Below are 15,910 nucleotides of genomic sequence, written 5' to 3'. Positions count from 1 at the left end.
AAATTTGAGGTGCAACCAGGAAGTAGAGTATACACTTTGAAACCTATTATTAGTTGTATGCCAAAACTAACAAAAACCCAGTGCTAATTAAAGAATGTTAATAGTGTTGAGAGTGGGGTCTGTAATGTAACATCTATAATTCAGATTTACTCAGGATGCAGGAAACCACAGTGGAATGCTGTGGTTTAGTGGACTTGAAGTTTCAGTGTGGAAACCTGAAAGAGTGTTAGAAGAAAAGGGTTGCTAATAGTTGCACAGCAGTATAATGCCACTGACTTACAACCTTATCTAGTCAATTTCATGTTTATTTAACCTCAATTTAAAAGAGAAGGTGATGGGAAAATATGACCAGTTTTTAAGAAGAAAAAATGTCAATAGAAACCAAAGCTGGATTTGCAGGTAAACGTTTTGCAGCAACTGTTAGAAATTTGGTTAGTGATATAAGGGAAAGTATACTCCTAATGAGTGAAAAGAAATCTCAAGAGAAATAGAGTATTTTTAAAAATCAAATAGAACTTATAAAACTGGACTGGACACGACACACCTTTCATCCCAGCATGGCAGAGGTAGGAGGATCTCTAGTACTGAAAAATAAAACATTTGGAAAACGAGTGTCTTTTCTGTGGGGAGCCAGAATGGCCCAGAACTTTCTCCGAGATCCTGATGAAAGGACAGAGGGAACTTGGCAAAACCAGTCCTGGGCTGGAGCCAGTGCCTTGAAAGAGTTTTCTGTTCTTAGGAACTAGGCTTTTCCTCATAAACAGATTAGAGTTATCAGCCCCAAGGCCACTGTGTGCTCAGGCCTTGCTGCTCTTGAGGTGCCCCATGTTCCCCTTGTACAATGTTGTCTGATCATTCTAATGACTCTGTCCCTTTTCTCCTCTGGAGGTGGTAGATAAGATGCCGTCCTCCTAGTTAAGTTTGCTTGGAATAGACATAGCTTGTGGAAGACCTTCCAATACCAAACTTTATTTTCTTCTCTACCTTCTATCTTTTTTATCTTCTTATCTCCTGGTCCTCTTTCTCTCTTAGGACCCTTTCACTGAAGATTAACCTACTGGTCCAGGGCATTTTCTTTGGGTTATATATTTGTGTGTGACTCTTTTTCAGTCTTCAGAACTGAGCCCTTTGGGCAGCTGAGTTCTGCTGGGTCCATTTTTCTGCTTTCACCACTATTTCATGCAGAAGAAATCGTACACAAAATTAACGTTATGCCCATATTGCTCTGAAATATGTCAGCCGAATTAGAACAAATACATATTTTTCAAAAGCTTCAAGCATTAGAGCAAAACTGACCATACCTACTGCAGGGTTGTGACGATGAAATGAGACCGTCCTGGCACGTGTGGTACTTAGCTCATGGTAGCTCCTCTTTTTCACTTGAGCCCAAGTTCACATTCCTAATCAAGTGCTAGATTTTTCTTAGAGGAATTGATATTTTGTAATAAAGGAAGCAGTTCCACTACCAATAATCATTTTCTTTTTCTGAAGAAGCCTACTGGTTTGGGCCTATTCTGTTAAGAAAAATGTGGTTAATCCCTCATTTGCTAGTTAATGGAGAACAGTGTTAGTAGGAGTATCCAGTGGACAGCACTGTTGAGTGCTCATAAGGAATTGTGTCACTGCCTGTGAAGGATGCTGAAGGTTTGTGATCTGTGACTAGTTGCTGATGTCTGGACTCTTTGGGACAAGGTGTGGAGACTCAGCATGGGTTTGGTTAAAATGGTTAATAGCAATTCAAATAAATAAAGGGTGCTTTCTAAGAAATATTTGTAATAATGTCTGATGTTTTAAGTATTGAGATAAGTAATAAGTCAGTGTTCTTCCTAGCCCCTGTCTTTGTATGGCAGATTGCAAACTCACATAAAAAACATAGCAGGAAAATACATGTATCTATCTCTCGTTAGGACCCAGTCTCTGTCAGCATTTGCTACACTTTTAAAAGTGATAGCTCTGGAGCTTGAAGCTCCTGTTCATATTTTTCTTCTTCCTTATTGGTGACCATGACTGTACTGTTGATATGTTTGATTCAGTCCAGCTTATTTTCATTATGAGCATGCATTAATAAAATCCTACTGTATGTAGTTCTGAAACGTGTGTTCTACTTTATTATAGTTTTGCAGCCTTTCACGTCATGTCTTAGAAATAGTGATATGTATAGATGTGGTTCATTTACTGTTTGAAATTCTGTGAGATACTCAAGTTTCTACTTCTCTGCGCCTTAGAAAGTGAGCACTTTTCCTCTTCGGGTACATTTTGATTCTCAGTGGGAAACTGGGTGAATTGTACCGATATTTTGGGGATCCCTCCTAAAGTTAGGAACATGTTTCCTGATTTAGACCTTTTCAGAAATATTTTTGCCTTGCTCTTTGTTCTCATTTGACAAAAGGATTGGGACTGTGACATTGCTGTGTGTGTGTGTGTGTGTGTGTGTGTGTGTGTGTGTGTGTGTGTGTGTCTCCCGCCTCCCAACTAAGAAAATTAAGTAAATGTGAACTAGAAAGGAAGTCCTGAACTAGGGCTATAGTTCAGTGTTCTAGTACTTGCCTGGCGTACCTGAAACCCTCAGTACTTACTGCTCTGACGAAAAACAAACAGCGAGATCTTATAGAAAACCTTTCAAATTGGCAGGAAAGTTGTTGTTGCATTAAAAAGCTCCAAGTCATAGAAAAGATTTTTTGGTCATGAAAGTACAGTAGAAATAAGTCGAAATGCTTATAGTTACCTCTAGGGTAGGTTAAGAATTGAATGCAGTTTCCAAATGTATATATCAATCTCTTGCCTTTAAAAAATAACTGTTGTTATACTGAATGCTGAATTCTTCATGCCTTTTTGTGTTCCTTGTAGTAATAGCGTCTTAGGCTAGTTTTAGGATGATTTTAAATGACCTTTATTATTGTGTGCCGACTGTTACACTACATTCGTGCACCGTATAAGCCATTTTGGACATTAACAGACCATGTGTTATGCGGTGGTTCCACTGACACTTGGCGATTCAGAAGCTGTGTCTGTGTGAGTGTAAGGGCCCCACAGCCATGGAGCTGCCTGATGACACATTTCCCGGGGCGTATCTTTGTCATTAATGTGTAGTTGTATTAGAAGAACTCAGTTGTTTGAGTAAATATTTGCCATTTTATCACTTGTTAGAATATTCCAGTAAGGATATGGTGCTCATCTTTTAGATACTCTAAATAGTAAGTTCCTTAATTTTTGTAATACTTACCCTCAGATTCCTTTTTCCTGTGTGCCAGTCAGTATGAGGAGCATGTAAATAGTATTTTGGATAGTTTAGCCTTTAGTTGGTAACAATAACAGTTTCTTAAATCTAAGCAGAAAAATTAATCTAAAACCAAAATTTAATAAATTAGACCAGAGCATATTGACTATTTCTGTTAAAGTGTATTTTATCTCATTTTCTTGTTTTATATACTTTTTTATGTAACAGTGTTATTTAGTGTTTTGAACTGGACCCTTTGAGATGTTAAAATGCCTTTGTCAATATTGAAATGTTCCCTTTCTAAAAGTTGCCCTGGAAAAATCTAATTTATGATGATTATCTCAATGTCCCATCCAGTTAAGATGTGTCCCCAGTTTTAATTTTTAATGAGGCGATGTACTTAATAGTTATGTTACAATAACACACAAGCAGATTTATTCAACTCTGCTTTGAACCTTCGTTTCTGCCATGCTGCTGTTCAGTGATATGCGAGCTAAGTGTAGTGGCCCACACATCTGTAACCCCAGTGTTGGCAGGAGGGCAGGAACTAGATCCCTGATGCACCTTGACCTTGATGCAATCTATGGCCCCTGGGTTCAGTGAGAGATCCTGTCTCAAAACATAAAGTAGAATGCAATAGAGGAAAACACCCAAGCTGATCTCAGGCCAACACATGCACACATGCACATATGTATGCACACATATACAAACACATACATTCATACAATCTGTATTTATACACAGATATTATGATATATAGAGAATACATTGAAAATACTAGCAGTTTCATAATTTCTAATTTAAATTTAAATATTCAAAAATACATTCTTCAGAGAAATGCCGATGCAGTACTACTGAAGACAAATAGCAAAAAAATTGATTACTATAGTGTGATGAATCATTGCATTTAGATATGCCTTTTATGTTATGAAAATTTTTATTTTGAAAATACATTTTAATAGAACTGTTTTATAAGTCATAAATGCATATTTTTAATTTTCAATGTAAATAGTGTCTCTGTCAATATATTTTAAAGGTTTAATTTTATAAAACTTAGTTTGAGGATTAAGGAATTTATAAGTGGAATGTATGGCTGCCATTTTAAAAAGTGCATTAGTAACTTCTTTTTTTTTGGTTGAGTTGCAGAATCTCAGTGTCAATGCTGAGAAGGACTTTAGCATTAACTAGCTATGAATTTTCACTCTGATTTGAGGACAGGAATGGTTCCGTGAGCTCACAGCTCTCCTGTCCAGGTAGTTACAGTTCAGGATGCCACACCCTATCCAAGCCCATGTTGCATTCTTCCTATGCCAGGTATCGGCTAGTTGCTGTTCTTTAAACAGGTCTCAGTCTTTACTTACAGATGAAGCAAAGCAGGCAGCAGTTTGTGGTAACTAGAATAAGGAGAGATCTACAAGCGTTTTATAATTCCTCCTTAGCAGACCTATGCCATCGCTTTTAAATATCTTGCTTCCAAAAGAAGCCTGCTTCCTCTCCCTGTCAATCATCCCAGCTGGATATTATTTTAAGGGGTGCACCACTCTGTCGCTGATTTCTGAAGTATTGTTCTAGCATTGTCTTTGCATCTCCCTGTTGTGATTGAGTCTATTTTTTCTATTTCTAGTGTGTGTAAAATGTTCTAATGTAAATGATTTACTATGCTTTTGTTATTTTTTATTTTGTGAATCCTATTTAGCTTATATTTACAATTGTACACATGTAGCCTTCTAAATTAAAATTGCTTTTTCATTTAAAAACACTGTAGTTTAACATACAAACCTATTTTGTTACATTCCAATTTTGGTTTGATTATTATTAAAATCATCTCAATATATGTTAATGTAGTGCATTCAGAAGTTGACTTAGCAAGCCTGATTATGGTGTAAAAGCTTACGTAAATAAATAAATGACCAATATTACTAGAAGCTATAAGCAGCATGGCGGAAAAATGGAAGAACTCTTTTATCCTGGTTTTTAGAGGGCATCAGCAGCTTGCTTTTATGAAAAAGTAACAGCTAAATGCACTGCAAATAATTTGCAGTAATCCAGTTCAGTGATTCATGTGTCTGCTTTAATGGGTCATAATTCAGGGTAAAGTAACTGAGTGCAGTCAGAGTGCAGACACTGCTTATGCCAGGGACAGTATCTCTTCATAAAGCACACCTCAGGAGAAGCCGTTTGCCAGCCCCTAATACTCTCTGATGTTTTGATGTCCTGCATATTTTTCCGATTAAGTTTTGAGTGCCATGTTTTTAGTTGTATTTCCACATTCATTATTCTCACGTAGACTCTTCAGCGGGTTTGCCATATATGATTATTTTTTTAATGATGCCTTTCTTTCCACTTCAGCAGTTTAATAATCTAGCACATGGCTGCTTCTCGGTGCTCAGCATTCACCTCCCTAGCACGGAAGAGGACATGTGCTTTGGCTTCGGAATCCCATTTGCCATGTTAGAGATGCATATTCCCCATGGAGCGACATTTGTTTGACATAACCATTCGTTTTTATTATGTCTTTAAATATGTTTATCCAGAGTTATCAATAATCATAAATAACCATATTTTCAACTTGTTCTGTTTTTTTCGAACAGACAAAATTGCTTACCCAGTACATATTAAATCTCGGCAAGTATGATCAAAACTACGACATCAGAGACCGCACAAGATTTATTAGGCAGCTTATTGTTCCGAATGAGAAGAGTGGAGCTTTAAGTAAATATGCCAAAAAAATCTTCCTAGCCCAGAAGCCTGCACCACTGCTCGAGTCTCCCTTTAAAGGTATATCAGACTACACAACTGTAAAACATGGTGTCTACAATTGTGTCCGTGTGATGTGCTTCAAGTGTATCTCCTAGAAAAATAGACTACTTCCATGTCAGTCTATGAGAACAGTGTGCACACACTGATTCATCTGTTCAAACTTTAGTCTTATGTTTGTTAAACTCTGTATTTCTGTAGACCTTATTTGCCTAAATACGTTGAGGTCCTCTGGTTTTTATTCTCATTAGGCAGATTAACTGAACAGTAGATAAAATAGCTGTTTTGTTCTTGTAAGACACAGACTTTATTTCTGCTTTAAATGCTTTCATTTTCAGAGGGTGAAAGTCACCTTAATGGTAAGTTACTAATTAAATATCTGTGTACACTAACGTCAGCATCTCTAGGAGAAATTATTTCATACAAATATTTTTTTTAAGTTCAGTTTTCAAGGAAGAAACTTGTGTTCGTTCCTCCAGCTTTTTAAAAACAGACTAATTAAATATCTTATCACTTCAGTCGCTACTGTAGTTCAAATTACGTGGTTATGTAGGTTGGTTTCCACATTGTTTCTTATTTAATTGTTGTAAAGCAGTAAAGGCAATTCAGTTTGGTAGAAAAACTATTGAAATTCTGGATGTGTTTGTGCCAAGGCATGTATATGGATTGTTTAACTGCGCTGTCATTCCTAATATTCACAGTAAAGTAATTTTTAGAGAAGCTACATTTCAGAGCAACACCTCTAAACACACTGACTGATTAGCTTTTTTATTGACCATTATGGGGGAGATTATTGTAATCTATGGGCTGAAATCAGTTTTCTGACCTATGAAGAGCTTCCTGGTTTATATTTATTCTTTGACATTTGTGGTAATACGCCAATTGCCTTGAGTTCGATTATGATTGTTATCTGTTATATTCAGCTCATATTGTTTATTTTCTATTTTCCTCCATTTTTAATAGATAGGGATCATTTCCAGCTTGGCACCTTATCTCATACTCTCAACATTAAAGCATCTGGGTACCTGGAATTATCTAATTGGCCAGAGGTGGCGCCTGACCCATCGGTTCGCAATGTAGAAGTAATAGAGTCAGTAAGTTGACCTTTCTGAGATTAATTTTGTTCTAGCAATGAGAGCGTCTGAGATAACTACCTTTTTATATAAAAGCCTTTGGGCCAAAAACAGAACGCTGTTCTAGTGATTCTGAATGCAATGTGTTAGATATACCTTGCCTTATAGGAACTAAATATTGTGGATTTCCATGCCTTGTACGCGGACTGTTCTTTGCTTCAAGGAAATAGAGAATTGAATTCTCTGCATCAGCGCCAACCGCATTTGTGCGATTGCATTTGTAGCTATGTAGATTCAATTTCTAAGGTATTTAGTTTCAATGGATTGAGCTTTTTCTACTTTGTTAGAGATTCGTAAGCTTCCTGTCAATGTTTTTATAAATAATTTTTGCTGTTCTTTTCCAGAAAAGAAAAACCTGTACAAAATGTACTGGTTTTTCTGTTGAGCCCGGTTTTAAGTGACACTTAAAAATAGATAGGGAGCATTGTGTACCAAAGATAGCCTTGACGAGGGCACACTTAAAAATGAGTAATACACTGTTTTCGCATTTGTTTTTGAAATTGCCATAATACTTTTTCTGAATCTTTTCTTAAAGGTACTAGCTACTAGGTTTAAATAGAATATTGCCTGTTTATTGTTTTATAAATAAATGTGATAAAGAAAGGGATATTTTGCTTGTACTTAGAAATTGTGTGGAATATTTCTGTTGCTTTTTGAGGTAGGATTAATTTAAATGGAGCTGTTGAGAGTTACATTATGGATGTTTTTTGATATAAAGGCACAGTGAACTAGAATTTATATAATCAGAATTCTTTACTATTAACTTCATTGCTCCCCTTCCACATGCAAAGGAAAGAACCATCATTACTCTAAACACCGTCCCTTTAATGAGCATATGATTGCCCTGAGAAATGGCTTTCTTTTGAATATGAATCTTATACTGGCTTTGAACATATCTGGAAGCAGATGATTAATAAATACCTCAATTTAGAACCCTGGTGGTAGATGTTTAACAAACATCATCTTGCTTAAGACTCATAACAATATTCTTTTTTCCCCCTGAGACAGAGTTTCTTTGTGTAGCACTGACTGTCCTGGAACTCATTGTGTAGACCAGGCTGGCCTCAAGCAGAGATCTGCCTGCCTCTGCCTCCAAAGTGTTAGGATTAAATCGTACATGCCACCAGGCCCAGCTCAGTATTTCCATTTCATAGGTGAGGAAACCAAGCTTTAGAGAGCCTAAGTAAATGCAGGTCCCCATAGTTCCCGCAGAGCAGAACTGTGCTCCGTGTTCTCTGTCTGCTGTGCTCTCTGCATACTTTCCTGTGATGGAGGCAAGGACGCCTGAGCTTGTTTGCAGATCTGTGTCATTCTCTGTGCTTGCTGCCATCATTTTCACATTTTAACAAACTATCTGTGTCTAAAGCTAGCCAAGAAAATAATCTAAAAGTTATAATAAAAAAACAACAACAACAACTGGGGCTTGGGAGGTGGCACAGTTGGCAAAGTACTTGTCACGCAAGCATGAGAATCTGTGTTTGGTCCCCGGCACCCACATAAAAACCCCACTGTGGTGGTGCCCATCTATGAGCCCAGCACTGATGAGGTGGAGACACATGAGGCCCTTGGCATTCATGGCCCGCCTATCTGGCTATGCCACTGAGTTCCAGGCCCAGAGAGAGACCCTATCCTATTCATGAATATTTAGCATTGACTCTGCCCTCCATACTCAACATGAACACATAAAACATACATGTTAGAAATAAAGCAATATGATGAGTGAAAGTTATGAAAATTCATTTTTGTGTGTTTTTCCCTGCAGCTCAGTTTGCTTGGGTTTCTCCCCAGTCTCAGCACTGTTCAGCACAGTTGCCTGTTGTACAAGTTCTGTCAGATACTAGGATATGGAGACAGTGGTCTTCACTATGATTCTTCTGCAGACATTCTCTTTCCTGATAATCATGCTTGCTTGCTGTTCTGGTGCTGTTTTTTTTTTTTTTCTTGATGGGGTACATAGTGTTTGCCTTGCGTAGAGCAGTCCTTTTATCCTCCCACCACATCCACTCTCCCTCCCCTCTGGAAAGGGTTTAACTTCTCAGAATTTCATAGCGGTGCTGTGCAGTTTAATTTTGTTTCTGTAGTGTTTTTATATGGATTGACTGGCTTCTTTTTTCATGTGTTCCAAGCACTAACTCTCTTATAATGATGGTGCCTAAGTAACCTGTTTTCTTACCTTCATTTCATTGTGTAGTTCAAGAGAGATTCCTGAAATTAATAATTAATAACTTATGAAGAATAATTATAGCTGATGGAACCAGATTAAGGTATACATTTAAGCCATATAACAAACAGATTCATTCTTCTTGTCTCTGAGATAGGGGCTTAAAATGTTCTATGAGGGATACAATGAAATATAAACCGAATGTAACTAGTTCTATTTTGTTCTACAATGAAATATAAACGGAATGTAACTAGTTCTGTTTTGAAATGCATTCATACCTGCAGAGAGTGGTGTTCAGATTATCCTTTTTGCTGTGCTCAGTGCCTCTCCTCCCTCCTACAGAGAGTGGTGTTCAGATTATCCTTTTTGCTGTGCTCAGTGCCTCTCCTCCCCCCTGAAGTCATAGAAGGCATTTGTGCACATGATACACTGTATTATTCTGGGTTTACTATCTAGTGATCCTCTAAGGTCAAATCTCATTATTATGAAATATAACTTAGGAAGAAAAATGGCTGAGGCTTAGATAATCTGACATTTTAATCAAAACAACAGGGAGCCTAGTCAGGTTGACACTAGAAGTCTACTTTGAATTACATACCACCATTTATACGATATCAGATATAATGTATATTTATATTAAGGTATCAGTAACTTTTGTAGCTCCTTTAGAGTTTTTTTGGTTAGTTACAGAAAGTCCTTTTTTTCCAGTTACACAAAGACTCTTTTGCATATCAAAGGCATTTTGCTTTGTAAACACAGAGACATCTTGCTGTGTAGAGGACCTTAGCTTTCCTGCCTCTCCATCTCTTCTGTTCTTGCTTACTCTGTCATGGCTGTCACACCACAGTGGATTAAATGGTGTAGGCTTTGTCCCTTAAATGTCTGAAGCTATGTGAATACAAAAACTCATATATTCAAATAATTTTCATTAGTTTTCTCCTCATTTTCCAAGTAATTTTTTTTTTCAGGCTACTGAAGCTTCTCTTTGGCAGTTGGGGTTGTGAGCATTAATATTTTTGTTGTTTGTATTAGTATTTTAAAACATATTCTCAGAAAATTGTAATGTGTCTTCAATGTTGAGGACAGTCCTTAGATTAGAATCTGTGCCATGCTGTAAATTCCTTTACAACACATATACTCTCTCTGTCTCTGTCTCTGTCTCTCTCTCTCTATCTCTATCTCTGTCTCTCTCTCATCAGGCTGCCACGTACTGGAAACTCAATTAAAAGTGTAATATAAATGAGTCTTAACCATTTTGACCTTTTAAGAAATCTACATTTTCCTGCTTTGTGGAAGAGAAAATATGAAACATAATTTTTCCAAGATAATCAGGGTCACTGTTATGACAGGTTTATAGTAAAGACTTCTCCTAATGCCATATTTAGTGAACACCAAAGAGCATCACTTACTTAAATGCAAGCAAATATTTTCTGAATATAAAATTGAAAGCTTCAAGGGTGTAATAGGTATAATAGGTATAAGTAATACTTATTACAGACACACTTACGATGCTTCAGTGTAGAGGGTTAGAAATTCCCACCTTAGGGAAGAAAAAGACAAGTAGATCACATAGCATATTATAAGGCAGCTAGCACTGTTTTTTTTTTTTTAATAAGGAGTTGGAGTTGTGCTGAGGTGGAATAGCGGAGGGCAAGACCCTCAGACAGAGCAAGTCTAGGAGTCTTTGGAGGAACAGTAAGAATTGGCTGGAGCTGAGTATGCAAAAGGAAGAGGAAGTGAGTGGGAACAGCTTGTTGAGTTTGGTCAAGCAGACTGTTGTCACCTATTTATCTGGGTGAAATCAAGAATCACCAAGGTTTAAAACCAGAGAGTAGCTGGACCCTACTCTTCTGCTGTATTCAACAAGCTTTGGTTGGGGTTAGTGGAAAGGAGAAGCAAGGTAAGCAGTTAGGAACGTGCTGCAGTAATCCAGGAGAGATGGGTGCCCGAACCAGGGTGGAAGAGCATTTTTCCGCGGCTTAGGTGCTGAGGCTATGGGAGAGAGAAGGTTTAGCACAGGAAGATGTTCACTTCTGCCTACATTCACTGCGGTTTGCTTGCTTTTGTCTAAGTGCCAAGCTATCAACATAGATTATTGGTAATGTAGGTTAAGTTTTTCTGGGACCTACAAACACAAACCTTTGTCAAATGATCTGGAAACATAACGTGAGTGACTTAACAGTGGACTCTGAGGGGAGTGTATGCTTTGTCTTTAAAAGTGGATGACTTGCTGTTGGGACTTGTTAACAGTTGCTTTCTCTGTTGAAGTCTCAAACTTTCTTCTGGGTTCATAGTGAACTTAAACAATTATATTTGTCAGGAGTCTGAATCACTTAGTAAGAATTCATTCATGTTTATTTTGTTTATGTAAACAGGCAAAAGAATGGACCCCAGTTGGAAAAACAAAGAAAGAAATCCCTGCTAAGAAATTTTACTCTGAATCTGAGGAGGAGGACGAGGAGGAGGAGGAGGAAGAGGAGTCCTCTGACAGCAGCAGTGATAGTGGTGGGCCTTGTAATTTATCAAACTATATTATTCATACTATAGATTACATGTGGATGCCCCTTATCTTTTCCTTTCTTTCACCCGCCATCCTGTTACTAAATTTAAGACATGTCAGAATTCATTTCTTTTCAGAGCTAGGAAGTTGAGGGCCATATGCAGTGAAAGTATGAGCAGCGTGGATTCAGAACCCTGGGCTTCAGCTGTACCAGCCAAATAAAGCACCTGATTTTCCATCTGATAGAGAAGACTTTAAAAATATGCCTTTATGGCTCACAACTGTCTGCAACTCCAGCTCGAGGGGACCCAACACCCTCATACAGACATCCATGCAGGTGAAACACCAGTGCACATAAAAATAATTATAAAAAAGTATACCTTTAATCCCAGCACTTGGGAGGCAGAGGCCAGCATGGTGTTCTTTATACACCGTCTTCATCCTATTGTTTATAAGTTGTTCCTAGATTAGCATTGTTCAACATTTGAAATTCTGTTAACATTGTGGCTCTTCGTGAGCTTGTTTAAATAGCACAGTTCTGCATTTTGTGGTCCTCTGTGAGGGGCTCTATGGTAGCTTCCAGAGGAAAAGCAACCACCTAGTACGAGCTCCACCCAGATTGTTGTTGCCTCCCATGTGATGGCAGGGAGACAGTGACTGCAATGCTGTGCCCCCCCCCCATTTTGTTCTTTGTGTGGGGTGGATGGATGGGTAGGTGTGGTGCATGCCTGTGTGAGAGCAGTCACCTGTGCATGCACCTGTGGAGGTCAGATGTCAGTGTCAGGCCTCTTTCACGTATTTGTTTACATTTTCCTCACGTGTATTCATTTGCTTGGGTGGGAGGGAGACACAGTCCTTGGCCCTTGTGTGTGGAGATAAGAGGGCAGCTAGGAGGAGTCACTTCTCTCCTTCACCATGTTGGCTCAAGGTATGAAACTAAGTTTGGCAGCAAGCACCATCTCTCTGCCCCTGCCCCTTATTTTGTGAGGCAGTCTCTACTAGAGCTTACTGCACATCCAGCAACACTCCCCAGCCCCGTGCCCCAGCCCCAGCACTAGTTACAGATTTGCACCCCACCATGCCTGACTTTCACATGCATTGGTATTGGGGATCCAAATAGATGTCAGCGTACTTGTATAGCAAGCACTTTACCCCTGAGCCATCTCCCAGCCCTGTGACTTCTTTTTGTTATTTCCAGTATAAACCAGATAACTGTGTGTATCTGTAACTTTGAATTCACAACAAATTCCTGTCCTCTGCCCCAACCTTTCCAATCCTAGAATTATAAGTGTGCATCATCATGCCCAGCTCTTAATGCATCACTTCTGCAAGAACACTGGTGTGTCATATTATCAGCCTGTGGGAGACTCTTGGGCTGGGAAAAGTAAGTCATAACTTTGGGAATTTTGCCCTAGCTAGCTGCTTTAGGTTTGGAAGAGAGGCTCTTCCATCTGGTTTTCTTGTGCATTTTGTCTTTGCTCTGCCCATTATCTGAGCATCTTCTGTCTGTGTGAGTAGCTGTTGGACCAAGGCTTCTGAACAGACAAGGTCCATGTTAGTCAGGGCCTCCTTTCCTTCAATACTGTCTGTCTTTCTGGGTCGCTGTTGACCCAGTGACTCCGAACAGACATGGTCCATGTGCAGCAGGGCCTGCTCTCCTTCAGTCACTGTTGATGGTTATGGTCTCCTACGTGTAATTAGCTGGTTGTGAGTGAAAGGGCAGCTGGTCTGTCTTTCAGAGAGCGGGTCTGGAAGTGGGAGTGGAGACACAGGCAGCAGCAGTGAGGACAGCAGTGAGGACTCCTCCAGCGGACAAGAGAGTGAGACCGGAAGCGAGGCAGCCATGGAGTGCGGGAGAGCGAGCCAGAGGAGCTCACAAACCAAGAGGAAAAGGTGAGTTTCTTTGTCCGTTTCCCAGGAGTTTCTCCTTAATTCACAGAATTAGAAAATGCCTGTGTATTTTCTCCAAAACAAATGGTAAGCCTTGTGTACTGTGCTTAGGTTTCATTTTGAACTTGAACAGATAGATCTTAGGGTACATTTTTGAAATTGCTATCACCTTGGGAGGCTGCCTTAAGTGACCAAGCAGTAGGGATGAAACACTTAATTACCTTTTGCAGCAATTTTGCTGAGGGCTAAAATTAAATCCTTCAGTACTTTGCCATTATGTAACTAAGACAATTGATTTTTCTAAATAATGTTACATTAAAAAGATTATGATTCAAATATCAGAGTCAAAGGCTGTGAAGAAAGACGGTCAGGAGATACTTAAGGGTTAGTTCTTTTCAAGATCTGCCATTACCAACAACAGCCTCGTGTGTTAAAGCGTCATTAAGATTTTGAGTAATTGGGGCTAATACCTTGGATTGTGTGGCTCTGTTTTCTCCACTGCTGTCATAGTGGCCTCTGCTGACTCCCTGGCCCTTCTTGGGGGCCTGCTGCCCGCTCCCTTGATGAGCTTGCAGCTTGGGCTCAGTCGTGGCTGACAGCACTGATTGGGCGCAGTACGCTCTCTGCTCCTTTTATTACAGACAGTAATTAAAGCAGCTCGCCCTGCCACTTCCATAACAAACACAGCATAATGCCCTAATTATGACTTTATTAATTTAAGTCAGGATTTAATGATTTTAAAAGTGATTTATATTGTTTTTCCTGTTCAGAACAAATGAAATCTGTAGGTTAAATTAATACAGGCTTTTCATCATTGCAAAGTTAAAAACCTAGTTACCAGTAAATTCTTCTCATTAGGTTAACATCTGAAACTCTAAGCAGTAAGGTAAACAATAATTATCATCAGAATTGAGTGATGCATAATAAAATAACACTTTTACCTTTAAAATCTTATCTGAAGTACCAGAGCGAAGTCTCTTGAGAATAGCTGGCTTGTTGCAGGAGAATGTCCTGGCTTGTGATCACCTGGCCTTTGAGGACGCTGTGCTTGGCTTGCATATCAGACTAGCTGTGATGATCTGGTTTGGGGAAGTACCTGTTTCGAGAAAGCACAGCAGTGTCTCCTCAGGTGACAGAGGCCATTATGGTATATGCTTATAATCACATATTTGTTTTGTATTTTTTCTCTAGAAAAAAAATTTTAATCTCCATTTATATTTTAATTTAAAGTAATTGTTACACCAAAGTGAACTGTAAAGACATTCTAAGCCCTTCTATTTGCAAGTACATGTTTTAAACAATGAGTTGGGGATAATATATGTTGCCATTATTTTGTAGAAGAGAAAACATCCTATTTTTCTATTTTCAAATATAATTACATGTGCTCTGAGATGTTGCCATGCTCTGTTTTTAATAAACAGCAATCATATTTCCTCCACAAAAATCAATTCTGAGAACTATTGATTCTTCTTCCCTCGCCACTCTCCCTCCTCCTTCCTGGGTTGTGCAGCCTGTCTCTCAGAGTTTGTTCACCATTTTCCAGCAGAACTTTTTAAAGTTCTTAATAATCTCTAAACATCTTCAGGCACTACTCTTTAGTAGTTGCAAGTGTTGATTACTAAATTTGATTTTACATTCCAAATTATTTTCATGATAGATGTAATAGTATGATAGAAGGGGAAGTAGGAGATCCGAGGGAGAATTCAGAGTTCATGATTCCCTCTTCTGGCAGTGTGACCTTAAAGTTATTTAACCTCCAATGTTGGTTCCTTATTGTAAGTGGCTACTAATGGACCCATCTACAGTAGAGCATTTTAATGAACTGCCTGAGCACTACCAGGCTCAAGGTAGATTATTAAAAACAAAAAACCTTTAGATTTATTCACTGATTGATTGTGTGTCTGTCTGTGTCAGTGTGCCCATGTGTGCATGCATGTATATATACCTGAGCATATGTATATGCACTACATCGTACAGGAGCCTGAGGAAGTCACGATAAAGTCCTACTGTTGTAAGCTGTCATGTGGGTCCTTAGAACTAAATGCAAGGACTTCTCTAAGGGCTCTAAACACTTTTTTAACTGCCAAACTATCACTCTAGTCCCTAAGGTAGATTTTTAAAAAATAAAAGAGCAGACTGCTTCCCAGTGCACATGTGGAGTTTGTGTGAACACATGCTTTTCAGTGCACACGTGGAGTCTGTGTGAGCACATGCTTCCCAGTGCACATGTAGAATTTGTGTGAGCACATGCT

General features: G+C 38.7%; 1 protein-coding gene across 2 annotated transcripts in view; it reads left to right on the top strand.

The window, feature by feature from the left end:
* The window catches only part of Ap3b1 (adaptor related protein complex 3 subunit beta 1), a 201,626-nt gene that overhangs the window by 108,511 nt on the left and 77,205 nt on the right, over positions 1–15,910 (top strand). For both annotated transcript variants that reach the window (XM_005356483.2, XM_026783761.1), the window contains exons 16-19: positions 5,809–5,995; positions 6,938–7,068; positions 11,644–11,773; positions 13,508–13,661. In XM_005356483.2, the coding sequence (XP_005356540.1) occupies positions 5,809–5,995; positions 6,938–7,068; positions 11,644–11,773; positions 13,508–13,661 (602 nt within the window). The remainder of the gene's footprint in view (positions 1–5,808; positions 5,996–6,937; positions 7,069–11,643; positions 11,774–13,507; positions 13,662–15,910) is intronic.

The sequence above is a fragment of the Microtus ochrogaster genome, chromosome 19 (genome assembly GCF_000317375.1).
Source record: "Microtus ochrogaster isolate Prairie Vole_2 chromosome 19, MicOch1.0, whole genome shotgun sequence".
In the NCBI taxonomy this organism is placed as follows: domain Eukaryota; kingdom Metazoa; phylum Chordata; class Mammalia; order Rodentia; family Cricetidae; genus Microtus; species Microtus ochrogaster.
Note: the sequence above shows the minus strand (reverse complement) of the source record. Positions and strands in the feature narration are given on the sequence as shown.